We start from the raw sequence: 25,533 nt of genomic DNA, 5'->3' as shown, positions 1-25,533 counted from the left end.
TCTGGTTGCGTTAGTTCGAGTGTCGGAGTATGGCTATGTGTGAGTGTGTGTTTTAGGGTCTTATTAGTGTGTGTATGTGTGCTAGGTTGAGTGTGTACTAGTGTTGCATGTCTACATACCCAACAGACTTGCTATTACCGTATTTGCTCGATTATAAGACGAGGTTTTTTTTCAGAGCAAATGAAAAATACCCCTCGTCTTCTAATCGGGGTCGTCTTCTAATCAGACCTCAAATAGAGGTCTGATTATGAGACTAAGATCCAGATCCCCCGCACCGCTGCAGGGGACCTGGATCCTCCTGTCTCCCCCCCCCCGCCATTTAACCCCCCCACACACACACACTTACCGGTGCTTCCTGCTGTATTGCCGGGGCACCGGGTTGACGTCTACGCGATCCGCTTAGACAACATCCGCTGCAGCCGGAAGGAGGTGTGGCTAGCAGCGGGGGTTGTCTGCGTCCATCGCGCAAATCCTTCCCCGACTGTCAGAGATCAGAGTTCCCCGCACCGGACGCAGACAAACCCCCGCTGCCAACTCCACCCCCTTCCGGCTGCAGCAGAAGGAGACGTCAACCCACTGCCCCGGCAATACAGCAGGAAATTGGAAGTACCGGTAAGTAAGTGTGTGTGTGTGTGTGTTACATAGGGCATTTTTGGAATGCCTTATACCCCTATATGCCACTCTGGCACTTAGGGGGTTAAAAGGCATATTATGGGGCAGAGTGGCATATAGGGAGGTATAATGCATTTCAGGAGGCAGAGTGGCGTTAAGTGGGCATTTAATAGAGCACTCTGCCTCCTGAAATGCCTTATACCTCCCTATATGCCACTCTGCCCCATAATATGCCTTTTAACCCCCTAAATGCCAGAGTGGCATATAGGGGTATAAGGCATTTCTGGAGGCAGAGTGCTCTATACAATGCCTTTAAACTCCCTTAATGCCACTCTGCCTCCTGGAATGCCTTATACCTCCCTATATGCCACTCTGCCCCATAATATGCATTTTAATCCCCTAAATGCCAGAATGGGATATAGGGGTATAAGGCATTTCTGGAGGCAGAGTGGCACATAGGGGGTCAAAAGGCATACCATGGGGCACAGTGGCATATAGAGGGTTAAAAGGCATATCATGGGCCACAGTGCCATATTGGTGTGGCAAGCCTGGGGGCAGATGTGCGTAACTGGGGGACAGGTTGGAAATAAAAACAAAAAAAATATTTTTCTCAATCATAGCTTTTATTAAAAAAATAGTTTACATGAATTAACATTTACTGGTAAAACTTTTTTCCTTTGGAGTCGTCTTATATTCAGGCTTTTTCTTTTTTTCCTAAGATTTTGGGGGGGGTTCGACTTATAATCAGGGTCGTCTTATAATCGAGCAAATATGGTATTATAATAAATGTATATTTATTTTATTTGGTCGTTTTATGCTGTTTGTGAGATGTACTAGGGGAAGGATATTGAGGTCGGGTATTTGGGGAAATGAAAACATGGTGAAGGGCGATTCCGATCATGAAAAGACTACACAGTGTCACATATTTTAGGGTTTGGTTAGACACATGCCTATCCTGACATGCAAACGTGTGACCTGTTTTTGGTTATTATAATAATAACAGCAGCAATTATAATAATATAATATTTTCATCTACAAACACAATTTCTTCTAATTATAATCAAATTCCAGACTTTTAATGTTTTTATGAAATGTTTCTAATACTTTACTATTTCGTTGTTTTTTTTCCATTTTTGTACCTCCTGACAGTTTTTCTAAACGACCGCATGCAGCTAATAAAATTTGACTGATTCAGTTTCCTTAGCTCGTCACGCGCTAACAATTGTCAAATGTACTAGTATAAATAAAGACGGTTGAGAGAAAAAAAAATGAAGCAATGAACCCACTATTACATACCTACTTTCTCCTCAATGACTTTTCAACTTCCCGTCAACCAACCTTACCTAGGTTGGCAGACGCACATCTTGACCTTGCTGTCAGTACGCTTGCGTATCCGCGAGGTTTTTTTCGCCGGCGCTGCCGCTGATTGGCTTCTGATGCCGGTGTAGTTAGGTTGTCCGCGTAGCTGCCCTCTGCGTGCAGTGACAAGAAGCAAACATGGCAGCCGGTAGCTTGCGGTTCTTGGGACAGAGCTTTGGGATGTTATTGCGGGCAAAGCAAACACCGGTCCGGTAAGTAGAAGAGAGTAAAGTGCGCCGCCGCCGGGTGCTGTGTATCTATAGCAATGGCTGCTTCTAGGTTTATAGGTATCTGCAGGGGCTACTCTGTGGTGGGGTCACTCACGTGCGCTCGTTAACCCTTCGAAGCCTGTCCCGTGCAGGGAATAAATGGCAGTAATTAGAATCCCCGGTCCGTTATAGTTGCTGCGAGTCATGACCGTATGCGTTTAGAGCTGTTTTTAAGGAATGTTACAGAGCAATGGACTGTTCCATCTTTATCATGTCACCTCTGTGGTACAGTCCAGACCGCAGCCTTTCTAGTGATATTTATCATTATATCCGGAAGCGAAATGTTAAAGGGACTCGAAATAAACCTCCACTTGTAAATGCTAAAGTGACGGTATAATAACTGTTAGTACAGTTAACTGAGTTACATCACTAATCACATGGAAAATAAAAGTTAAAATCGTTATTATGTAACAATTTTCCGGTATATCCGGGAAGGATGTTCTGCACGTGGCCATCGGGTTGCCCTTGGAAGCTTGTCTGGTATGTTAGATGTTGATGCAACAAAATGCAATCATTTACTAGACTGCCCAGCAGCCCTCAGAGAAACGCTATAATCTACTAATATATTCCTGAATGGTTACAGGGTCTTAATGCATTCAGTGCGAGCGTCTGATACTTTATATTGTGTATTATAGTTAATTTCCCTATAAATGGGGAAAAACCCCCCCACAATATTCCATAAGTCATATTTTATTTATATAGAGCCAGCGATTTCCATAGCGCTTCTTAGAACATCTGCAACTGACAGACTAAGACAAACCAGTGTCCGGCTCACCTAATTCAAACTTGTTATTGTATAAGTTAGGATACATGTCTGTAAGTCAAATTGTTATGTTACATACTACTTGTTGTGTCGTGTCCACCCATTGTACAGCACTATGGAATTTGATGGCGCTATATAAAACAATAAATAATATGTAAATTATCCCCCCAATATTTACACCAATATGCAATTTATAACTGCTTTCTGCTCCATCGCTTGTTCTGAATTGAAGCCTCATCCAAAAGGATTTGTGACAACAGGTGAAGTCCACAGTTTTACTGTAAAAATAAAATAAATAAAAAAAAAATATATATATATACCGTATTGGCTCGGATATAGGCCGCCCCCGTATATAGGCCGCACCCTAAAAGTTTGGTGCTTTTTTAAAGAAAAAGTTTTTTTCTTTAAAAAGCACCAAAAAAAAACAAAAAACATTCTGCCACTCTGTCTCCCCCCCCCGAGATATGCTGCCACTGTCCTCCTCCCCCCAAGATATGCTGCCACTGCCCCCCCCGAGATATGCTGCCACTGCCCCCCCCCGAGATATGCTGCCACTGTCCTCCCCCCCGAGATATGCTGCCACTGTCCTCCTCCCCCCGATATGCTACCACTGTCCTCCTCTCCCCCCCCGACTTACCGGAGCAGACTCCCGGGTGTCTTGCGGGGCCGGCGGGGGGCATCTACGCAATACGCGTATACAACCGGAAGTTGTATACGCGTATTGCGAAGATGTCCCCCGCCGGCGCCCCGCAAGACACCCAGGAGTCTGCTCCGGTAAGTCTTGGGGGCAGAGGTAAAACGCATCGTGTGGACGGTCACCGGCTGCGGCGATGCGGGTAAACAACCCGGAGGCTGTTTACCCGCATCGCTGCAGCCGGTGACCGTCCAGACGATGCGCTTAGACAACCTCCCGTGCCGGCACCCCCCCCCCGTGGAAAGTGCTGGCAGGGGAGGCTGTCTGAGGACATCCGAGAGTAGGATGCAGGTCCCCTGCACCGCTGCGGGGGATCTGTATCCTAACCCCCGCTGCCTGCCCGGCGCCCGGGACTGCATGTCCCGGGCGTCGGGCACTAGACCCCGAATATAGGCCGCACCCCCACTTTAAAGTCTGAAAGTGGGGGAAAAAAGTGCGGCCTATATCCGAGCCAATACGGTACTTGCGCACACACGCATAATTCTAGGGGCTTGTCTGCTCTCTGCTGAAACAATACAGTCTGTGTCATGTGATTTAGACTATTCATCTATAGGATAGTAATATATTTTACTACAATCTTTAATGAGGGACCATAGGAATCAATACATTGCGTGAAATGACCTTGCTATGCCTTTGGTAAAGGAGGATGTCGTGTCAGGGCTGGAAAATGAGTTTTAATAAGTTAAAGGGAATATTATGTTCAGCTGTTTATTGCATTATTTAGACACACATAATTATGTTTACATTGTAAGATAAGTCCCCACATCATGTGTGCTTGTCAGCAGAGATCCTTAATTCCAGGTATTGCTGCCCAAGTACCGGTTACAGGAATAGAAAGTGACATACATTAGAAAATGATAAAACGTGTGTGTGTGTGTGTATATATATATATATATATGTGTGTGTGTATGTATATTTGTGCCTTTGCATTATGATCTCCCTCGTTGTTGCGGTAAAACCTTATAACATAAGTATTCTGAAAGCATTTGTGTTCCTTTGGAAATGTTCTTTTTGCCATTGCTGTGTCAGAAAACACAAATTAGGTGGAATTAGTGGGCTTTCTGTGCCCATAGACGGAATGTGTTTAACAAAAAAGTTGCTCAACAATCTATGTAAACAGTTGTGTTTACTCGGGCTGCTTTGCAGGACATGCGGACGACTTCTGTGCACAGCAACTCAGCAGCAAAACAAATCTGATCAGAGCAGCGAAGAAGATAAAAGTAAAGTCCAGAACGAAGAGAGCCCTGACCCGTATCTGGCAGAGAAGGCAAAACTTGAAGACCAACTGAAAGATGTCACAGTGAGTACTAACCTACTGAATCGGGAAGTATAGCCTGTCACTTAGTATGAATAATATGTAACAAAAATCAACAAAACAGAAACAAAAATGTAATGGTGCCATTGCGAGACTGACCCCCCCTGATTTATGTTCAGGAATAACGCCTGTGTAAAAGTAATACACCACAAGTATATAGGTTTATTTTATGTTCTATGGGAGGAAAATGCTCATACTATCTTTTCTTATATTTCAACTTTGCTTTGGGGGCGAGGAAGGGGTTTTAAATGTATATTTCTAGTGGTTGTGTTAAGAGGTATTTGTATATGTTTTTCCATTTTTTTTTCTCCCCATTTTTGTTTTATGCTTTCCTTTCTATTTGTCCTAGGATAAGTATAAGCGAGCTCTGGCTGACACCGAAAACTTGAGGCAGAGGAGTCAAAAGCTGGTAGAAGATGCCAAGTTATACGGTGAGTCAAAGCGATGCAATTCTCAGTATGAATGAGTTTCAGGAGAAAATGATTTCCCCTTAAAACTGAGCCTAGTATTCCTTGCTATGGCATGCTACACACAATCGCTCTTTATCCTTTTGCCATGGCAGGTGCTGTTACTAAAAACTGCTAGTTTACCCAGGGTGCGGTGTTACCCACTAAAATTCGTATTTCTTTATCAACATTAAAGGACACTTAATGCAAACTCTGATAATTATGGAAAGAATTGCATGTAACAAAATAATTCCCTTTCCTAGGGATTCAAGGATTCTGCAAGGACCTTCTTGAGGTTGCAGATATATTGGAGAAGGCAACAGAAAGTGTCCCTAAAGAAGAGATCAAAGATGATAATCCTCACCTGAAGAGCCTGTATGAGGGGCTTGTCATGACTGAAGTACAGATGCAAAAAGTGTTTAAAAAGCATGGGGTAGTCAAACTAAATCCTGTAAATGCCAAGTTTGACCCGTATGAACACGAGGCGCTGTTTCACGCCCCTGTAGAAGGGAAGGAGCCTGGAACAGTAGCGTTGGTAACGAAAGTTGGGTATAAACTCCATGAGCGCACCTTGAGGCCTGCCTTAGTTGGTGTAGTTAAAGGACCATAATTGTATTTTTTTTATTTTTAAAATAAAGGCTGTACATTTATTAAATGCCCAGGATATATAATTATTTGCCATTCCATATTCATAGTTAACTTTAAGGAAGATGACTATTGTAATTTCACAACAGATGCAGAACACGAACGGTCATGTTTTCCATGTTCTGCATTTACTCAGCTCTTTCTTCCATTCCAATAGTTTTTTTCTTTAGAATTGTAGAAGGAAAAGAAAGCAGTCAGATTCCGTTTTGTACGGTGGAGGTACATGGTGTGGTGATGCCCTGAATCTTTGGCTAGTAACGCTTAATTATTAACCTGTTATTGTGGCTTGTAAAGTAACAATTCTAGTTTGTATGAAACATCTTTTTTTTTATATATATATTCATCAAATAAAACTATATAGTTGCTTGGAGTAACATAATTAGGAAAAAAAAAAGTTCTGCCTTACTCTGAGGATTTATGTAATACACCCATCATACAAATGTCCATGAGTAAAGTAGCTATTGCCCCTATACTTTTACATTGATCTCTGGGGCAGTTGTTTGTTGTTTACTACTGTAATGTTGTATTAGTTCAATTTCTAGAATGACTTTCATTAAGTATCCAACCTAAAAGCAGAATGTGTTGTGTCCTAGTCCCCTTGAGCTTTAAATGTAGCTGTCTGAGCAGGTTCGAGCCTAGGGTCACTGAAGTTTTTGTTGTCCCTCGGTGGGTGTCACTATATATTGCTAACCCCTCCCCTTAAACATAGCACTTCTAACCCCACAGTCTATAGCAGCCACTCCACCTAGTTAGGGCTCCTCTAACTTCAACATATTACCCACTTCCCACAATGCCAGCTTTAGCCCCAAACATCTTATCAAATCTGCCACCCCCAAACTTACCAGTGCCTTTAAAACAGCTGTTAGTATGACTTCTGTCCCCATCTATTGTCTATGCCATCGTAGCTGCCAAATAGCATTACACAATGTGTCAGTGACCTCCGCCGCTACACCTTTAATGAAGATGGCAAGTACGAAGGGGCATCGCCCCTGACGCAGCACTCCCCACCCTACTGCCTAGGCTCAGGGTCTGATTTTTCACCGTAAAGGCTTTCTTGCCTCTAAGGCCACCGTTAGGTAGAAGCAAAGGATTAAATTAAAAGGTATAACCACCTAAATGTAGAATGCTGCTCCCTTTAAAGAGACACTTGAATCATCACGTCCACTTTGATGCATACGAGAGCTGTGTGGTCCTTTTAAATTTACATGTCAGTTTACCAAATGCTCAGGGGCATTCTGGATAAACCCCCAATATGCCTTTCCCCCCCTTTACCACCCCACAGATATCTTTACAAGGGATGTGGGCGACAGTAATCTCTTTGAGCGTACTATATTGAACTGAGCACAAAATAAAAAAAAAAAATCTTCATTTTCCTTGTGTTTCTCCTACCCAAGAGTGCTGCATGTACTAAATTCTAACACCCAGTTCACTTTCCCATTCGGTTTGGGTCTAGAAATTAAACCTAGAACTCCTTATAATGCCAGTTATTAAAAGCAAATAACTGCAAGGTGGGATAGCGCATGGGAAGTAACTAAAAGGTCAAACAACTGTTATGGGAGCTCCGCAGCCATGAAGCATATTCTACGCACTGTCTAGACTTTAGGGTAACTTCATGCGCAGGTCTGACACGAGCCCTCCTGTAAAGTATTAAAACAAAAGAGAAAACGCAGAACTGAATTATCAGTTTCACAGAAACAATTTATTACAGCATACAAAAAGAAATAATGCATATACATATATTGTATTCATATTGGATGCAAAACAATAAATTATAAAACAAAATGTGTAATGGCTTTCATAGTCCAAACAGGAAAAAAATAAATTGTGCTCAGGGAGAGGCAATGGTTTATCAAACCTTTTTTCCTATATATTCAAAGTCACAGTTTGCATTATATAAGAACAAGCTATAGTTATTTCGATACAGATTGATATTCCCCTCCTTAAAAAATGTCTTGAATGCCAAGAAATGTTATCTGAGCCTAAAAACTATTAGAAAAAGAGAAAAAAATAGTGTAGCCTTCACACTGTATAAAGAAATCTATAATAAAAATATTAATTTCTGTGCAAACACTTGAAATAGTATTTTTAAAAAATATACAAGTCGATACATAGATACAACAAAAGTGTAAAAAAAAAAAAGTTACAGAAACTGGAAATGAGAAACAGAAAAAAAGGTTTCACACGGAAACAATGTATAAAAGTTTATATGAAAAGTGTTCTGACCCGTACCCCACACACATCAACATGAAAAACATCCAACAATAAACAGAGCACAACAAATCGTCTGGATCTGGTGTTCGGCCGCGTATGATAGTTCGGCATAAATAACTCCATAAACTTTTCGATGTCCGCAAGCACCTGGCCACTTCCTAGGGGGAACTATTTTCTAATGGATATAAAACTGATGTAGAATTCATAGTCCAAACATCCATCAAATTTCAGAAGAAAATGATCCTTTTCATACATGGCATATATATGCAGGCGTGTGTATATATATAATATACATATATACACATGCGCTGAATGTACCGCGTGCCACCAAATTCATCGTGGTGGAACATCTGGGAGTCTTAGTTGTGGGATCTCTTTATATGCAGTCAGCTGGCTTCTATAAAACCTACAGATGAAATGTTATCTAATGCAAAGCCTAATCACCTACGGCTTTTAAAGAGCACATCGGTGGCCCAACACCAGTCCTGTGCTTTACGATCAAGAGTGAAGTGTCTTAAAAAGTACACCTCCTACAGAACAGCGCGTGATAAGGCTCTGCGACAATAGAGCAGCCAGCCTTTTCTAGCTCTCAAATTATAATATCATTGATGAACTACCTTATTTAAAGCACATTAGTTGTGACAGGGAGCCTACGGTGAATTCACTTTCTCGGCTAGGAATATGGAACATGACTGGCAGGATGAGCCAAAAGAGAAATTCTGATAATATTTAATCCCACCGGTGAAGTGTTCATGCCGCTGGCCCTAAACAGGGAGTCTGTGAGGTTTCTTCTAATTTGATATTTTAGGTAAGTAACCGCACACTAGAAGGTATAGCTAGATACAAGCACTTCAGCCCTGAGTATACGAAAACAATGACAATGCCAGCAACTTTTCTTCTACTGATGTCCCAAAAACATCAAGAGACTGCTTATCGCCCTTCGGCAACAGAACCTACTCATCCTCTAGACGTTACGAGCCAACTTCCAATGCACCTTGTTTGCTGCGGGCTTAGACAGAACGTGATCAGGATCGTGGTCTGTTAGTGGCCACAAGCCCCAGTAAGGGGGTAAATTGGATCAACCCATTTACTAAATAGCAGCCAACACAACAACTTCTCAAAACCGAACCAGGTGTGACCAGGGCATCTAAAGCGACTAATCTCAGTTTAAATACAATAACCACGTAACGGAACACAATATTGCCCTGAAAAAGGCAATTCCCAAGAAACATGAAATGTGCGACAAGGTGAAGGGGCACACTAACTGCAATCTGAAATTAAATAGTATATTTAATGCCAAAAAATAAAACTGAGCTGTGACAAGAGAGCCAAGATCCATTTCACGCCACAGACTTCATGAAAAATCATCTTTCCGGAACTGAATAGAACGCAGAACTTTCACTAAATCCAGTTAGAACTTAATCGTGTAATTGTTTTGGAGATGTTTGGTTTAAAAGCCTTGAAGATGCAGAGCGCTGTGGCACAAAGTGTAGAAATTAGCATATTAGCCAACTTCTCGCCCCACCTTCAAAAGACTGCTATCCAGAGGAGGCAGCAACAGGTTAACGTGGCTGCTCCTGACGGTGTCCAAAGGAGATGGGTTTCCGATACGTGTACATATACACACACATACATATATATCTCACACACACATCGCTCTCCTCCATCGTGCGGTATTTAATGCACAGACCGTGGAGCGGAGGGTTTGAGAGATGGTGGCAGATTGAGCTTCCTCTGGATTGTCATATATTAGGCACAGATACACCTATAGAATTCTCTCATCTATGGAACCAAAGGGATATATAGAGGAAACGCACTTAGAACCTGGACAACGGGGATGGATTTAAGCTGTTTGTTTAAATGTCACACATTTAACTACAAAACGATGAATGCAATACACGGTATCAACAGAAAGAAGAGGCAAAGCTCCGTCACAATGACGCAGGAGCTCGGCTCATCATCCAGCACGGCCTCCGTACATACTACAGACCACGGATAATAGATTTAGGAAAATACAGTAACCAACCACCATGTAACAAAATTCACACTACAGAATAAACAGATTTCCACTTTCAATATTCATCAATGCAGGAAAACCAATGCCCATCTTTCCAGCTCTGTGGATATGACTCTCACCACCCTCAGGCACTGGCAGCCCAGAAACAGCTGAAGATTAATTTTAACTGCACAAAACTGGCCATCTAGCCCAACGCTGAATTTGTGATGTCTTTCCTAAAGTTACACAAACTCTGACATTTCACTCTTTCACTGATTTTAAAAACCCAATTCTAAACCCTTCATTACAGGAAAAATCAACCCCAAAAAAGTTTCGTTTAACGCGTATTATAGGCAATGAGTACACTCTGTACCTTAAGACCTGGCATGAGTGCACGTGTAGCGAGAAAGCCTCAAACAAAGCGCCCGGAGGGCCACACAAGGCAATTAATTCATACTTTGGATCTGAAAGCTGAAGGCCACCATCTGACTCCTCGCCGGGCCCAGCAGACCGCTTTTATACCGTTAGAACTTGGCATGTAAAGCATGGTTTTTGGCAATTTTCTTAAAAGACATTAATTCAAAATCCAACTGAACTTATAAAGACGATACACTGAAGAAACAAAAGCGCGGTTTCCCTGTCGGGTATCTGTTAATTATACAGGTTTTTGGGTATTGATCTTTACAGTTAATGCTGTGAGGATATCGAAGAAGAAAAGAAAACGCTGATGAAATGGAATCTAATATTTGAAACGTCTCTCGAGGAAGTTTCATCAAAATACAAAGTGTTTCTTTTGCAAATTAGACAATTAGCTGTAAATCATGTAGTTAACCCAATGCTTCCCAAATCCAAACAGTGAAGGTGTGATCACAAGCACTTCAATATCTCTGGGGGCCAGAAGGGCAGGAAAGACAGGTGTGAAAAGTATGCGTGCTTCATACACAAGACGTGTGCACACGCGTGCAGCATGGATGTCACAGAGACGATGCTCCTCGCGTTCCAGGCTCAAATTCGGCGTTGGTCCAAACCTCCCATCTACGATGACTTCCAAGCCTTTATAGCCTCTCATCACAGAAGGCGATTCCCGACCACCTCCACGACTATTGCAATCGCTTATTGATAATGCCTTCATGACTGACATCTGGAATCGGACCTCCGTAGTGTTCCGGTTATGCTGACAAAAGGTCGGGATTGATTCACTAGGTGAAGGAATCCACTTTCACTCCGAGACACTAATCGGAAATACAGTGCAGTACAAAAGCCATAAAAACCCCTGCACAGGTACTAAACATAATCGGCACGGTTTAGTTCCAGCCCAAAAAAGGCTTAATGCACAAACAACAAAAATAAAAAAAAATTTCAAGATGCTTCCCGAGATATCCAACCACTTTCTGTGAGGAAATTCAAAATCCTTTTCTTTAGGACTTTGTCTAAATAGCTGGGCAGCCTGCTTTTTGAGGGAATTCCCTGCCGCTTCTGTAAATGGTCCTTGATAATTATGGTTTTCACAGTCAGGTAGCGAGTAGGACTTAAGTTCAAGGAGTTGCAGAGTACCTTCTCTCTATCAGATAAGAGTTCAAAGCCGGACAGGTTTTCAATAGCAGCAAACTCTCCTTCCTTGCCTTCTTCTCGCCCTCTCTTGGAGCCGGCTGTGTTTTTGTTCTCCTTCCTCTTCTCTCGCTTATGTCTCGCAGCTTCGTATTCTGCCGATTCCTCCATTTTCGTGATCCCGTTCCTGCGGTACCTCTGAAGCTCCCGGATCTTCGCCCGAAGCATCCGCTCCTTGTGCATGTTTTCAAAGAAGTCCTCGACTTCTTTGCTGGACATGAACTGAAATAACGCCCTTAATTTCAGCCTGAGCTCCTTCTCCTCTTTAGATATTTTTCGTTTTACTGGCTTTTCTTTATCTTTTTTATCTTTTCCCAAAAAGGTCGGCACTAGATTATAATCCCTTGCTATGCTCTTCCGTCGCTGTCTCTCTTTCAGTTTTCGAACGTACATGTCCACGTAAGATTCTTTAAGTTCTACTTCAACGTCATCGTCGTCATAATTTACAGACAACCCGCTAATCAAGGTCTCTGCGTCCTGATCGTACTCAATCTCATAATCATCCCGCAAAGGCATGTAACCCAACTGCTGCTGCTCCGCCACGGTCACGTCTAACGGGGGAAGCGGCGTGGTGAGGCTCGGAGACAGCGGACCGCCCGTTGGACACGTGTGATCAGTCACTCTGTTGGGGATGCTGTCGGGAATGCATGCTTTGCCGAGGTTCCCGTGGATATACATGCTGACATAGTGTTCCATCACTTCTGTAGGAGTCCGAGAAGCTCCGACATGGGCCGCCATATCCTCCTGCGGTTAAGGAAAGAAACAGCGCGTTAGAGATCCAGTCAGCAGCACCAAGTTATTACCCGAACAAGGCCGGGCACTTTTTATGTGAAATTTAGATACAATACTGCACTGCAAACAACAAAAACAAAACAAAAAAAAAAACAAAAACTTTAAACCACCTTGCAGATACAGAGAAATATAACATTTGACGGCAGATGAGTCTTGTGGCCCAAGCGGTGATCAGCTGGCCAAATAGGAGCACAGATCACTTTCGGCGAGCAGGACTCGACCCTCCCGATTCAAACACATCACCCAGAAAAAGCGGTCGGCCTTCATTGACTCCAATAAAAGTATAATATAAACGTGGCAAACAAAAGTTCCCCCCGGCCAGCACTTGCTGCGTTAGCGTGTCCCGCTCTTCGGGGGAACCGTAGAAGAGACTTCATTCAGAGAGACACTCAGGAGAGGGATAATAGCACGACGACTTGCTAGAGTTTTCTGCACTTCTCCTACGCTGCCAACACCTCATGTATGGCATGTTGAGGCAAGAAAATAGTTAACAATTCACGCCAACAGGTACAGGAACACAATGCAGCGCTAAATATGTCCTAGTAGCGCATGTATGCCGCTCTTGGGGCTTCATGCTATGTGGAAGACATGACTGCAAGTAACTAACATAACCCCTGGCTGCCCACAAACGATTTAAACGCCCCGTCCCACCTATTCCGATTCATTTAAAACCATCGCAACTAAATGTTATCATAGAATAACCAAACCCCTCCCCGGATACAATTATCGAGTCACGGAATGTTTTCGCCCCGATCCTCATTTTATTTTCCTTTATGGGAACACAAACCATCGCGTGACACCAAAGTAGGGACACGTCACGGTCATGGAACATTAAATAAAAAAAAAAAAAAGCTTATAAAAAGTTTGTGCGACTTGCTAAGGTGCGTTTGCTTCTCCCGATTTACGCCAACATTTATGAGACACAAAAACTAGTAGAAATAAACCGGGACTCTCCGGACATCGTGAGCACTTTAACAAATGTGACGGGTGTACGCGGCACGCGGGAGACATGTTTTCTGAAGAGATCTACATGGATGCGATGTACTTGCTGTCCCTGTACCGGCTCAGTGAACCCTGCAGACGAGATCTAACCCCGTGAGCATGCGCAGAAATCCCCCCAGTGATCACAATGACAGCGCTCTCCTACAGCTGGAGCGCGGAGAAGGAGGGCAGCAGGTAAGCGCTATAAATAAATATGTTTGATTGGTAAATAATATGTATTGAAGTATTTTAATATATACGTCTTTACCACGGCTGCCGGGGACCTTACACACTAAAGCAAATTGGCGCAGGTGTACGCACCGTTCCATACACCCCCCCGTTTACATAGGGCTAATTTATATATATATCTTGCCGGATATTATTAGCCCATCACAGGAAAACCTCTGAGCCATGCAGAGAAATCTAGGCCTGCCAGCCAATCAGAGATCGTAAAGCTATGGGGAGCAGAAAAGTGACAAAAGTAACAAGACAAACAAGATAAATAATCCTGCAGTGCATGCACAGCCTCCAAAGCAAGTTTAAGGACACACGGCTTGGAGACCTAAAATATGACATCATATATACACAAACATTTATTCTACATCACATCCCTTTACACGATGAACTCCTCGTACATGTTCACTGCTTACCCAATTGCCAAAGCCGAACTGCTCGATAGCATCGAGTAGCAGCTGCTCTTCCCTGCTAGTCCAGCCTCCCTCGGCCTCGGGCCCCCACAGGGTGAAACGGCCACCATCCACCAGCTGGTATCCATGCCACCGCCGGTGATTCCCTATCTCCGCGCCGGCCGAGAAGCACTCCGTACAGAGCTCAATGTCCTGACACTCGGTGCAGCGAAGGCGCAGACTGGTTACATCCGCTAGGCAGTAAACGCAATACTTCTTGCCCAGGTCCGCCATATTGGCTGCCGAACTGTTGTTGGAATCGGAAGCCAGACCCCGCCCCCCACTTCCGCTCTGACACTGCGCATGCGTTCCCCCTACCGGACACCCTACGCATCTGATTGGCCTAGGCTGAGCGGCAGCTCGCGGAGTGGAGCATTAGCAGTAGGTGCGGTTACGTCATTAGCGCACATCCACTTAAAGAAGCAATGCTGGGCTTTAGTCCCTCCCACGGTAACCGGTCTCCTCGCACGCCTTCTCCATGGAAACCACCGGGAAACATAAATACACAGCGCCGTAGCAGCAAGAGACGCTATGGAATCAACGGTAACCGATGTGGAAAACGTTGATACGAATTCCTTTACAGATGCCGAGACCGGGAGCCAAGAGCCCCGACCCCCGCTCCCTGACACAGCAAACGGGGCGAAGGAGAATCTGTCACTGACAGAAGACGACAAACATCATGGAGTTGGGGAGGAAGGCGGCGAAGAGCTGGATAAAGATGAAAGGGGGGACAAGGAGGTGAGCGCCAGTGAGGAAGGGGGTCACGAGAAAGAAGGTACTCAGCTTCTAGACACTAGGGAGGAAGGTGATTATGAGGAAGCACCTGGAACAGACGAGGAGAAAACCGGAGAAGAAGCTGTTAAGGAGATGGTTGCAGTGACCGGGGCAAATACCAGATCACAGGAGCAAGCAGAGGAAGACAACACCCAACCCCCAGTCTCTGATCATCAGACTCAGCCTACAGAGACCAGTGACCCCTCAAAGATGACTGAAAACATGTCTGACACTGGAATATCGGAAATGGATGGGGCTGTCACTGTGTCCCCCGAGGTAGACGACACGGAGGATAAAGAAGACCAAACCAAGAGCGTGTCTCAAGACGAAGGAGATGGCAGAGATGACGAGGATATAAAGCCAGAGGATGGGGAATCTGAGGAAAGCGATACTGAGGATGAAATGAAAGAAATCCTAATTCAGCAGTACCAAGCTCTGGTTTTGGAGCGTGAGAAGGTCCAACAACAAAATACACAACTTCAGCACAAGCTCTATGAATACTTTCGCCGTAAAAAGGGTGAAGACACGCGACCTGAAGGCGACAAGCATGTCCCGGACCAAGAGCAGCGCTACGTGAAGTATCTGTCCACCTTGGAGGAGGTGAGGAAGAAATTCATGTTAGACGCTGACTGCCATCAGCAGGAAATTAACCAGCTCCGGGCCGAGTGCGAGGACGTTGTTAACCGTGTTGACATGGAGTGGGCCGCTTTCCAGGAACACAAAAAAAAGATAACCCTTTATGGCCACCATGGTGTTGGGAAACGCGTATCTCCTGTGTTGGTTCAGGAGATCGAGCAGCTGCAGGCTAGGGAAGAACGCAAGGAGAAGGAGGTCATTCAGGTTCGCCTGGAAAACATAAAGCTCAAGAATAAGATCCAACGTTTTGAATCCACTTTAAAGTCCAAAGAAGAATTGTCCGAGGGCCTTCACCTCATTGACTTTGAGCAGCTAAAGATTGAGAACCAAACGTATAATGAGAAGATCGAGGAGCGGAACGAGGAGCTGCTGAAACTCAGAAAGAAGATAACTAACACGGTGCAGGTTCTCACCCACTTAAAAGAAAAACTCCAGAGTGTCCAGGCGGAAAATCAAGAGAAGAGGGAGCGACTGATGCAGGTGGAGGAAGTGGTGGCCCGCAAAAGGGACATACTGACTAAAACCAAACAGGCGAGAGATAGCTTGAGAATAGATAACCTGAAATTAAAACAACAATGTGGGCTGCTGGGCAACAAAACCCTCCTTAGAGATTTTGAGGACAAAGTAGATGCCACCGAAGAACTGCGCCAGAAGCTGGACGTTCTCAAGCGCAGACACGCCGAGCTTACTTTGGCCAGTAAAGGGGTGATTAAAAAAATAGATGAGGCAAAGTTGGCTATGAAAGAAATCTAAATGAGTTATTCTGTGCAGATAGAACTTCTTTCCATATCTCCCCAGCACCAGCGTGCCTCTTATCTGTTATGTTTGGTTTCAGAGCACTTTCTTCTTTCTAGGAGCGTAGGTTATTCATGTGATGTCAATATATGTTAATAATATATGAATATGGCACGATATGTAAGACAACAGCCACGGATAAAGTCTTTTATCAGAATAAAATCACATTTCTTTCTCACTATGTATCTGGATAGCTGTGTTTATATTCAGCACTGAAGACACTGTTTCCATGGGACTGTACAATGCTACTGTGCATAGTATAATAATAATTCCGCTTGTCATTGTCCATAAACCTCTACTTTTAATATAAGTTTTAATTCAGGAAAAATAAATCTTGACAACTCTGGACTTTAAAACCCAAAACCCTACAAATGTCAAGTGCCTTATTTTTAAAATACATATATAACAACTTTTAAAAATAAACTTTTAATATGAGCCTTCTCTGTCTCTCTAATATTTTGTGATTCTGGATTCAAAGCGTCACTTTACCTCCGATGTCATGCAACGAGCTCACAAATATATGATGTAATGTGAGATCGTAAGTTAAAGGTCTTGTTCCACTGAGACAAAACATTAATTGCACTTTTATGGAATGCAACTGATTGTGTCTTTCTTCAAGGTTTAATCAAATAAAAAATAGTTTTTAAGTTTCTTTTTTTCAGCTTCTATGGCAACAGTGCCTGCTTTCTGTCACAAGTGTTCCCAGCAAAAAATACAAACATTTGTAGTGAAGTTCATTATAAATATTCTAATCGACCCGAATGCTGCTAAGAACAGACATCTTAATCAAAGACTTTGGATTCCTTTGGAGGAAAGAGTAAGCAGGTGAATAATTCAATCCGTGGCCCGGAAGCCGTTACAATACTTAGTGGACACTATGGTTAATGTTAGAATAAAGCATATGAAGCCCCTTTCGTTCCCCTTATGTTTAAACTCTTAAATGGCCGGATCAGGATACATTTTCGATTCCTGGGATGCCACGCCAATTTCCACAATTCTGTTGTAGTTATATTTGCTTATGGAAACTATATTTAGCCCAAACTTTACCAGAGAAATAAAAACTAAATATGTTTTAAAAGGCCAACCTTCCTAGGTAAATTTATCCCATATGCAGTTCTACATACATGCAGAGTGTCTATGAACCCCCTGTACACAATAAATAGATGCACAGCATAGACAGACCATAATTCTATAAATCAGCTGCAAGGGGCCTTATTTGTAGCCATGGAAACCGACAGCTATACTACATTCCCAGTTACATACTCTAGGAAAGTTTATTTGTTTCTTGGGCTTTTACCAGGTGTCTCGGGTTTGATTGGACATACGGGGCTTCTGGGTGCAATAGGAAGCCAGGTTGAGCCTGAAGAACTATAGAAAATTGATTTTTATTTGTTATAGAGAGCAACTCGCTGGAGTGACACAATGCAGTTGGCGTACTCTGTACTAGCCAAATATCTAAATATTAACCCAAATTCCCAAAACATTGACATTAGCTTTACAGGCATAATCAGGATTTTCGCCCCGATCTCAGGGTGTAGAGGCAGATTCTCAGGGTCACACGTTCTGGAACGGACTCCTTCCTGTTACTTCCCTGATCATTTTGTGTTTTTGCCACCGGTATACGTTTTGGTCGATCTTCCTGCTTGAATGACAACGCTTTCCATGAGAGCTGCTCATACAGAGTGCGCACGACGGGCTACTAAAGGGTTAATATTTCAGCAGTCTCACAGGTTATTTAGAAAGTTTGCAGATCTGTTTTTAGGTAGTTTTAATTAATTCAGGTATCCTAAACACTCAAGGCGACAACTTCCTCAATTAAGTTCCCGTTTTCCTTATTTTTGGAAATTAAATGGATTACGTCTTTACTTTTTCGTAAATGTGGCGTCCGTGTTTTTTTTTTTTTTGGTCCAACTGGTCCATGTTTTAAGTTAAAGTGGTCATCGCATTCACTGCATCCCAAAACCATGCTTTGTTAACTATAATGGTTTGGTTTTAATAAAAATATCACCCTTTTCTCAAACTCAGCCCGTTGGCTGAAATTAAAACCAGATTGGTATAGTTCACGTAAATTGGATCATACAACCATTTACATTACTGTTACGCAATATATATATATATACACACACATCAATTTTACATTATACACAGATATATTAAAATACATATATAGACACACACTAGATATAAAAACGGGAGCAGCGGAAACCTTCGCATAAGTTTATTTACTAAAACCATATATTTACAATTCAAAAAAATTATTTTAATACAGCTTGTTCCCAAATCAAACAATCTACACAGATAAATGTACATTTAAAACACTTGCATTGATTCTTTCCTCTTTGTGCACAGATAAGTAGATCTTTCTTTGTATTCTAATGTTTTCTATACAGCATGTGAGAACGTTGTATTGTCTGATACTATAGAATGTACATACCATGAATATTGCATAAGTGTCTTTCAGGATGTTTTAAAGGTGAAAAATAAACAAATTCAGAAGCACGTTTTAAGAACACCAGCAGAAACAAACCAATATTTTGTTTAAAAGAGAAAAAGGGGTTTTGGGGACTTTTCTAGTAAAGACCCTCTCTTTGTGTTGCGTTGCTAACTATTGCATGACTCTAATGCCCAATATCCTTTATAACACGTTACCCAATGTATAAATAATATTCTACTCCGGCCCCGGCTTCCTAACATTTACGGATGTTGAGTATATGTGATTCTGGTGCAAAGTTTGCAAAGTGGTGTTCTCACCATAGCAACCGATGAAATAATCCTCCCTGAATCCATTGGTTGCTATGGCAACACATTTTAAAACTCTGTGCCAATATTTTTTTTTTTATATAAGTAACATCCGTTCTCCAATGTGAGAGATGTCCGCAGCTATGGAATCTGTGCTTAAAAGCTATAGGCGGAGGGTCTATAGGACAAACTGAACTCGCAGAGGTCATTCCTGCCGCCAGAAATGTGTACATTAATACAGCAAGAAAATGCTTGTTTAAGCGGTTTATTATTATTATTATTATTATTATTTTTTACTGGCCGTATGTTCTCAAACCCTGAATTTGGACATTCAGATTTCTAATCTTTTTAAATAAAATATTTGGTATGGTACTAGCTGGATAAATATACATCATAAGTGGGAACCCCAATACAAAATGTTATTACTGGTGTGCAAAATTTATTGACCGTACGCCTGCAAATTGTGCAAAATGGGATATTGCATTGCCGTTTTTTTTTTTTTTTATACATATACCACAACATATATACAAAACATAACAGATTTATATCAATTTATAGTATTCACAACCAAAAACAGCCTGCACAGACTAGATCGCCGGGCTGAATTCACCATGGATAAGGAGAGCTGCTGCCCCTTACAGCTGAACATGAGAAAGGGTCTCTTGCAAAGCGACCCCACGCTGAGTAACTATTAGAAGCTCTTTAGATACCTTCAGCGAGATTCACCATGGCTTGAGAAAGCGACAGTCTTCTCCCCAGAGGGGGCCGAGCCGGCCCTTTTACACGTATGGCTAAAACAGGGAGGTTAGATTGTTCATATTTATGCAGCTCTGTCCTGGTGAATTTAGCCCTTCGCTACCAGCATGTCACACGTTTAATACAAAAAAAAACAAAACAAAGCAAAAAGTGATTATTATGGTTTGTGCTCTGTATAATTACTGCCCAGAAGTGAACACAATAGAACTCGGAGACGCGTACCTGCAAAGCTCAAATACAATAGCTTCATTATTTCGATACATTTTATTGTTTATTTATTTTTTTTATTAATAATGGAGATATTTGGGTACCTGAAAATGTACAAGTAATAGAAATTCCGGATAAAGAAAATCAAATTCTTAAATGAGCGTGGTGTATCAGTGCATGCATACTGGCCACGGCAAACCCAGTGGCGGTAAATGGCGGTAAATGCACGCAGTAGCCGGGGACACTCGTACAGTCACTGGGCCCATTCATTTACACTTCAGCGGGGGGCAAGCCTGGCCTGTACGACTTTTTACAGCGATTCAACCAAAGCGTGTAATACGACGGTTAGCTGCAGAACGGATTATAAAATGTATTTTTTTGCAAATAAACCAATGGTTACGACATAAAAAGTTCCCAATGTATGAATAAGAATGCTTCTTTTGACCCATTTTTAGCACACACAAAAAAAGCCACTATCCTAAAGGAATTTCCAGTGTAAGAAGGTGCAGGGAATGTGTTCACGGAGTTTGAATTACCGGGCGTTTTTCTGTATTCACGTGAGAAGCAGTTTAAGCCGCTTTTACTTCCAGATAAAGCTTCTTTCATGAAATACATGTTTAAGAAACCGCTAGTGAATAAACAGAAAAGGGAGTATACGATATTGTTTCTTCTAGATTTTATTGTTTCTTTTATAGGTAGGGGCAACCCCAGTGCATTAAATTCATTAAAGCCAGAGTCGAGTGCTTACTTCGCTTACTTCAAGTACAGATGCTTTCTATGCGAGATTCCAGGAAACAGATCAGATTATTAAGCGTTCTTGGACCAGTTCCTACATCAGAGACGGCCATGAGGTTTCCCAGATAAGGACAGGCTGGCATGGAAAGAATTGTATTAGGATACAATTTAACAAACAAGAAATCATCATAAGCACAGAACCTTTTGTTCACCACAACTACAGGCCCCGTGGTCATCTTACAAAACGCCTGGACAGTGATGGAAAGGTTTGCTTTCCAAGATGTTAATCGTCACCTCAGCAGCATTTGTGGTGGGGAGATGGTCCCAGTAACAAAAATAAATAAGCAGGCAAGCTGGCGGAGATGGTTACCAACCGATGACAAGCTGTATGAGAACATGATGCTCTATTTTTATGGCTATGTTGGCTTGAACCTAGAACATCATTAATGATGCTTCTTCCATCTGGATCTACTTCTTCTCTTGCATATATCTTTGGTTAAGGTCCATTTAACAATGCTTCAGCAACAAAAACTCGTGCCCTGGATTCCCCGAGTCCGACTCGGGTTTGGGTTACCTACTTGGTCGACTCTTGTAGAATTAGTGATTTACAGGAATAGCACGTGCGGTGTTCTTGCGCTAGAAGTGGGAATCTTGCTGATATACGTAGATCCATTCATACTACTGCACACACTAAGGCTTTGCCCCAGAGATTTCACCAAACTTTTGGAGCTCTATAAAATGTCTTTCCAAGTCACGGAAATATAATGGTTTTAAAGGAACAGCGCCAACCGAACATTGGCTCCAGTGGTTTTTGTTTTAAGGCCGACTCCAGTGTTTTCATACAGTCCTGAATTTGAATATGTTCTAAGTTAATGCGAGTAACAAAAGCCTCGACATTCCACAAAATGTTTCTTCCAGAAAGCAAAACATTTTCAGCGCTTTAGAGCAGGACTTCTGTTTTCCATATCTCGATTATCCTTCTGTAGTGCAGACAGTACCTATGATTAAATGCAAAATAAAAATACTTTATACCATATTGCTTTGGGTTTTACAACTTTGCCATCATTCTTAAAATGTATGTGCATAATATAAATATAAATATATATATATATATATATATATCCTAAGAATACTCCACTGGTTCTCACTGGGTTCTAAAAATGTAATTGTCATTGTTTTGCTAGTTAACATTAAACATTTGTGGGGTATATATTTTGTTGCTTTAGTTTTTTGTTCTCTCAACCACACCAAGCAATGCAAACTTCAATTGTGATTCCATGGTCATCATTAGACTTGATCTAAGACTCAGATCTATATCTTGTCTTAGATTCAGGATAGCCTTATACCTATATGAAGGTAGTCCAATACTACCCTAAAGACCAAAGCCCTGTTTTGGCAAAAAATCCACTTATAGAATATATATATATTCTTACCTGAGCCCACTTCTTATTCCGGCTTTGCATCTGAATTGCAGCAATGGAGGTAAACAAATCATCGGGTGTTAATTCCTCTGGGAGTTTAGTGAGAAACTGTGCAATGTGGATGAAGTCCATTCTAGTCAAAATGTCTTCAAAAAGTCTAAGGATCCCCAAAGCAGTCCTAAAAAGAAACTCCTCACCGTCGCGGCAGAACACATCCCACACTCGACAGGCCAAATCCAGTGGCAGCGACTTACTGTACAAAGTAAAAATCCTGCATGGGGACAAGACGTAAAGGGTTACTGTGCGGCAGCGAGCTCTGCGAGGAGATCCCCCTAATACCCGTCACGTAATCAAGCAATTGAAGTTCAACTCCCATTAGCTAGCTCTAAACCTAGATACATCCATTCTTCAATGTATCCATTCGATACTTCAGAGTTCTGTCTTACAACAGCTTTGCATTCCAGCCACTAGGGGAGCCATATTCCTACTGCCTATGTTAATACCTGGCTCGTTTCAAGTAAACCTTCTTTAAACCACGTCCATGTAATACCATTTACACCCTTAAATCCTAAGCTACATTTTCCATAGGATTTCTAAAGAATGCAGCATGACATCTTCTGTATAGCAGTTTAAACATTTTGACCCCCTGCTCCCCCGTTTGGAACTAATACAGCCCTGACCCGTCATGGACTAGACCCCTGAAGTTGTGTTGTGGTATCCGGCACCAAGAAGTTAGCAGCCGATCCTGTAAGCTGCGAGGCGCGGCCTTTATGGATCGGATTTGTTTGTCCAGCACATCCCACAGATGCTCGACTGGATTTAGATCTGGGGAATTCGGAGGCTGGGTCAACACCTTGAACTTCTTGTTGTGTTCCTCAAACCATTCCCATTTTTGAGGCAGGGAGCATTATCCTGCTGAAAGAGGCCAACGCCATCGGGGAATACATGGTCTGCAACAACGCTTATGTAGGTATGTGTCAAAGTAACAGCCACATGAATGCCGGACCCAAGGTTTTCCCAGCAGAACATTGCCCAAAGCATCACTTTCCAGCCTGCCCAGCTTGCTTTCTTCCCATAGTGCATCCTGGTGCCATGCGTTCTCCAGCTAAGCGATACACCCGGCTATGTAAAAGAAAACGTGATTCATCAGACCAGGCCACCTTCTTTTACTGCTCTGTGGTCCAGTTGTAGGCGCTTTCAGCGTGGACAGGGGTCAGCATTGGCAACCTGACTGGTCTACATGGCCCCATACGCAACAAACTGTGATTCACTATGTTCTGACACCTTTCTATCAGAACCAGCGTTAACCATTTCAGATTTTTTTTTTCTACAGTCGCTCGTCTGTTGGATTTGAGCACACAGCCAGCCTTCACCTCCCCACGTGCATCAATTAGCCTTGGCCGCCCATGACCCCGTCAGCGGTTCACCGCTTTTCCTTCCTTGGACCGCTTTTGATACCGACCACTTCAGACCGAGCACACCCCACCAGAGCTGAAGTTTTGGAGATGCTCTGACCCAGTCTGCCCATTTTTCCTGCTTCTAACACATGAACTTTGAGGCCAAAATGTTCACTTGCTGCACACTGACATACACATACATACTACATACATACCGCTAATTCCAATTTTGCAATTTTAAAGGCACTGATTATAAACTCCTGGGATCTCTCAGTACTGCTGGGGTACAAGGAAACTACGTATACAATGTTATGGATTATTACAAAAGTGAAGATTTAAAAAAATATATATAAAATCTTGGGATGATATTTTTCACAGGACCTACCAGTCTATTAGGTAGATATCCGGAGTTAGGTTGTTCTTCTTGAAGTGTGCAAATAACCTTGGAAGATTTTCTTCAAAGAATACTTCAAATGCTGCAAAGTACGTCAGCATCTACAATGAAAAAATATATAAATTATATTATATATGTATATATAAATAACATCAATAATTCTCCAGTGAATTTTGCAGCCAAATGTAGCTGTCCACTCTAAGCACCTCCAAAGGAAGCCTGACTGTTGGCGAGCCGGACAGATTTCTACATTATTCAGTGGATATGAACACTATAATGCAATACCTTCCTACCAAGACTCCATGTAACCCATTCTAACATATCCAAGCGATCACAAAGTAAAAAAGAGAAAGAAACTGCAGTCTGTACCAAGAGTTCCAAAGCAGGAAAGGAAGATTTATTTATATATACACAAGGATAAATAAATATTTCCAAACCGTCGCTGGTTCTTCCAGTTTACGCAAGTCTCGACCGATTGGAAATCTGGGAGCACCGTGTCTCATTAAACCTGATTTGCACAGGTTAGGAGTTAAAGTATCGGCTTCGAACGCGTATACTTACAAGGCCATGGTCAACTCGAAAGAATGCCATCTGGCAAGGTTTATTTAGGAGGTTTGAGAATGCGATAAAGGCATCTGCAGTATCCAAGTTCAAAATCAGGACAGCAGCAATAAAGGACATACCCTGTACCTGTAAGAGACAAGAAGGCGTCACTTCATCAAAATACAATCTGATTTTTATGGGAAATCTCATAATCACAATAAAAACTAAATGTCCTTGTCCGTGGTTTTTGTGATAAGATAAGCTTTAAAAAAAAAAAAAAAAAGATAAAATGATACGCTGTAAGGTTAGAATAAAAGAAAGTACATCCCAGATACCCGACGCGCTTGTATGGTGATCGATTCCGCAGCTAAATATCAGTTTGGAAATTGTGGCACTTTTGTGTCTCGTCATTGGGGGCGTATAATGCTTAGTTTGCATTGTTTAGTGTGTTAATATGGTTGCCTGAATACTGAGTGTTTCTTCATCAATTAAAATGTAAAATACATACACGCATTAATAAATTAAATACTTACATAACCAACATCTGGTCTGTAACAAGTGTAAGCCCCCAATATACTATGCAACACGTCGTGATAAGGACCACCCTGAAAGAAAGCATAACACAATGAAAACATCCCGATTCACTTATGTTTGTTAAGAGTTAAACTATAAACTGTGGGGAACAACGACCCGGATACATTCTAGTTAATTCACATTAGCTATTGAGTTAAGGAACAGATTAATTCCCAAACTAAAAGG

At 42.2% G+C, this 25,533-nt stretch overlaps 4 protein-coding genes across 6 annotated transcripts in view; 2 read left to right on the top strand and 2 right to left on the bottom strand.

Moving 5' to 3' along the window:
* Window positions 1–2,026: 2,026 nt before the first annotated feature.
* On the top strand, window positions 2,027–6,113 carry GRPEL1 (GrpE like 1, mitochondrial). The gene is made up of 4 exons (XM_053458258.1): window positions 2,027–2,183; window positions 4,844–4,997; window positions 5,362–5,443; window positions 5,722–6,113. Exons 1-4 carry the CDS (start codon window positions 2,110–2,112, stop codon window positions 6,066–6,068), a joined length of 657 nt encoding a protein of 218 aa, XP_053314233.1. The 5' UTR covers window positions 2,027–2,109; the 3' UTR covers window positions 6,069–6,113.
* Window positions 6,114–11,489: 5,376 nt separating this feature from the next.
* Window positions 11,490–15,064, bottom strand: TADA2B (transcriptional adaptor 2B). Its single transcript, XM_053458257.1, has 2 exons — window positions 14,342–15,064; window positions 11,490–12,662 (listed from the first exon to the last, which is right to left on the bottom strand). The coding sequence occupies exons 1-2, from the start codon at window positions 14,609–14,611 to the stop codon at window positions 11,670–11,672; spliced, it is 1,263 nt and encodes a 420-aa protein (XP_053314232.1). The 5' UTR covers window positions 14,612–15,064; the 3' UTR covers window positions 11,490–11,669.
* On the top strand, window positions 14,909–16,822 carry CCDC96 (coiled-coil domain containing 96). The gene has a single exon (XM_053457963.1). It carries the CDS (start codon window positions 14,909–14,911, stop codon window positions 16,538–16,540), a length of 1,632 nt encoding a protein of 543 aa, XP_053313938.1. The 3' UTR covers window positions 16,541–16,822.
* A 1,963-nt stretch (window positions 16,823–18,785) lies between these two features.
* Window positions 18,786–25,533, bottom strand: part of TBC1D14 (TBC1 domain family member 14) — a 39,305-nt gene continuing 32,557 nt past the window's right edge. For 2 of the 3 annotated variants that reach the window (XM_053458255.1, XM_053458256.1), the window contains 5 exons: window positions 25,308–25,379; window positions 24,793–24,921; window positions 24,223–24,332; window positions 22,453–22,711; window positions 21,828–22,017 (listed from right to left, as the gene is read on the bottom strand). In XM_053458255.1, the coding sequence (XP_053314230.1) occupies window positions 21,952–22,017; window positions 22,453–22,711; window positions 24,223–24,332; window positions 24,793–24,921; window positions 25,308–25,379 (636 nt within the window). In that variant the 3' untranslated portion in view covers window positions 21,828–21,951. Of the gene's footprint in view, window positions 20,578–20,742; window positions 22,018–22,452; window positions 22,712–24,222; window positions 24,333–24,792; window positions 24,922–25,307; window positions 25,380–25,533 lie in introns of those variants that run through there. The other variant, XM_053458254.1, reaches the window with a different exon arrangement.

Source organism: Spea bombifrons, chromosome 1, assembly GCF_027358695.1.
Source record: "Spea bombifrons isolate aSpeBom1 chromosome 1, aSpeBom1.2.pri, whole genome shotgun sequence".
NCBI classification, from domain to species: domain Eukaryota; kingdom Metazoa; phylum Chordata; class Amphibia; order Anura; family Pelobatidae; genus Spea; species Spea bombifrons.
This window is presented reverse-complemented; position numbering and strand designations above follow the sequence as displayed.

What these genes read in the sequence shown, in the direction of transcription:
- GRPEL1 (XM_053458258.1), top strand. Translation starts at nt 2,110, where the DNA reads ATGGCAGCCGGTAGCTTGCGGTTCTTGGGACAGAGCTTTGGGATGTTA. An exon ending in GCAAAGCAAACACCGGTCCG is followed by an intron (nt 2,184 to 4,843) that starts GTAAGTAGAAGA and finishes GCTGCTTTGCAG; the next exon opens with GACATGCGGACGACTTCTGT. An exon ending in ACCAACTGAAAGATGTCACA is followed by an intron (nt 4,998 to 5,361) that starts GTGAGTACTAAC and finishes TATTTGTCCTAG; the next exon opens with GATAAGTATAAGCGAGCTCT.
- TADA2B (XM_053458257.1), bottom strand. Translation starts at nt 14,611, where the DNA reads ATGGCGGACCTGGGCAAGAAGTATTGCGTTTACTGCCTAGCGGATGTA. An exon ending in AGTTCGGCTTTGGCAATTGG is followed by an intron (nt 12,663 to 14,341) that starts GTAAGCAGTGAA and finishes CCTTAACCGCAG; the next exon opens with GAGGATATGGCGGCCCATGT.
- CCDC96 (XM_053457963.1), top strand. Translation starts at nt 14,909, where the DNA reads ATGGAATCAACGGTAACCGATGTGGAAAACGTTGATACGAATTCCTTT.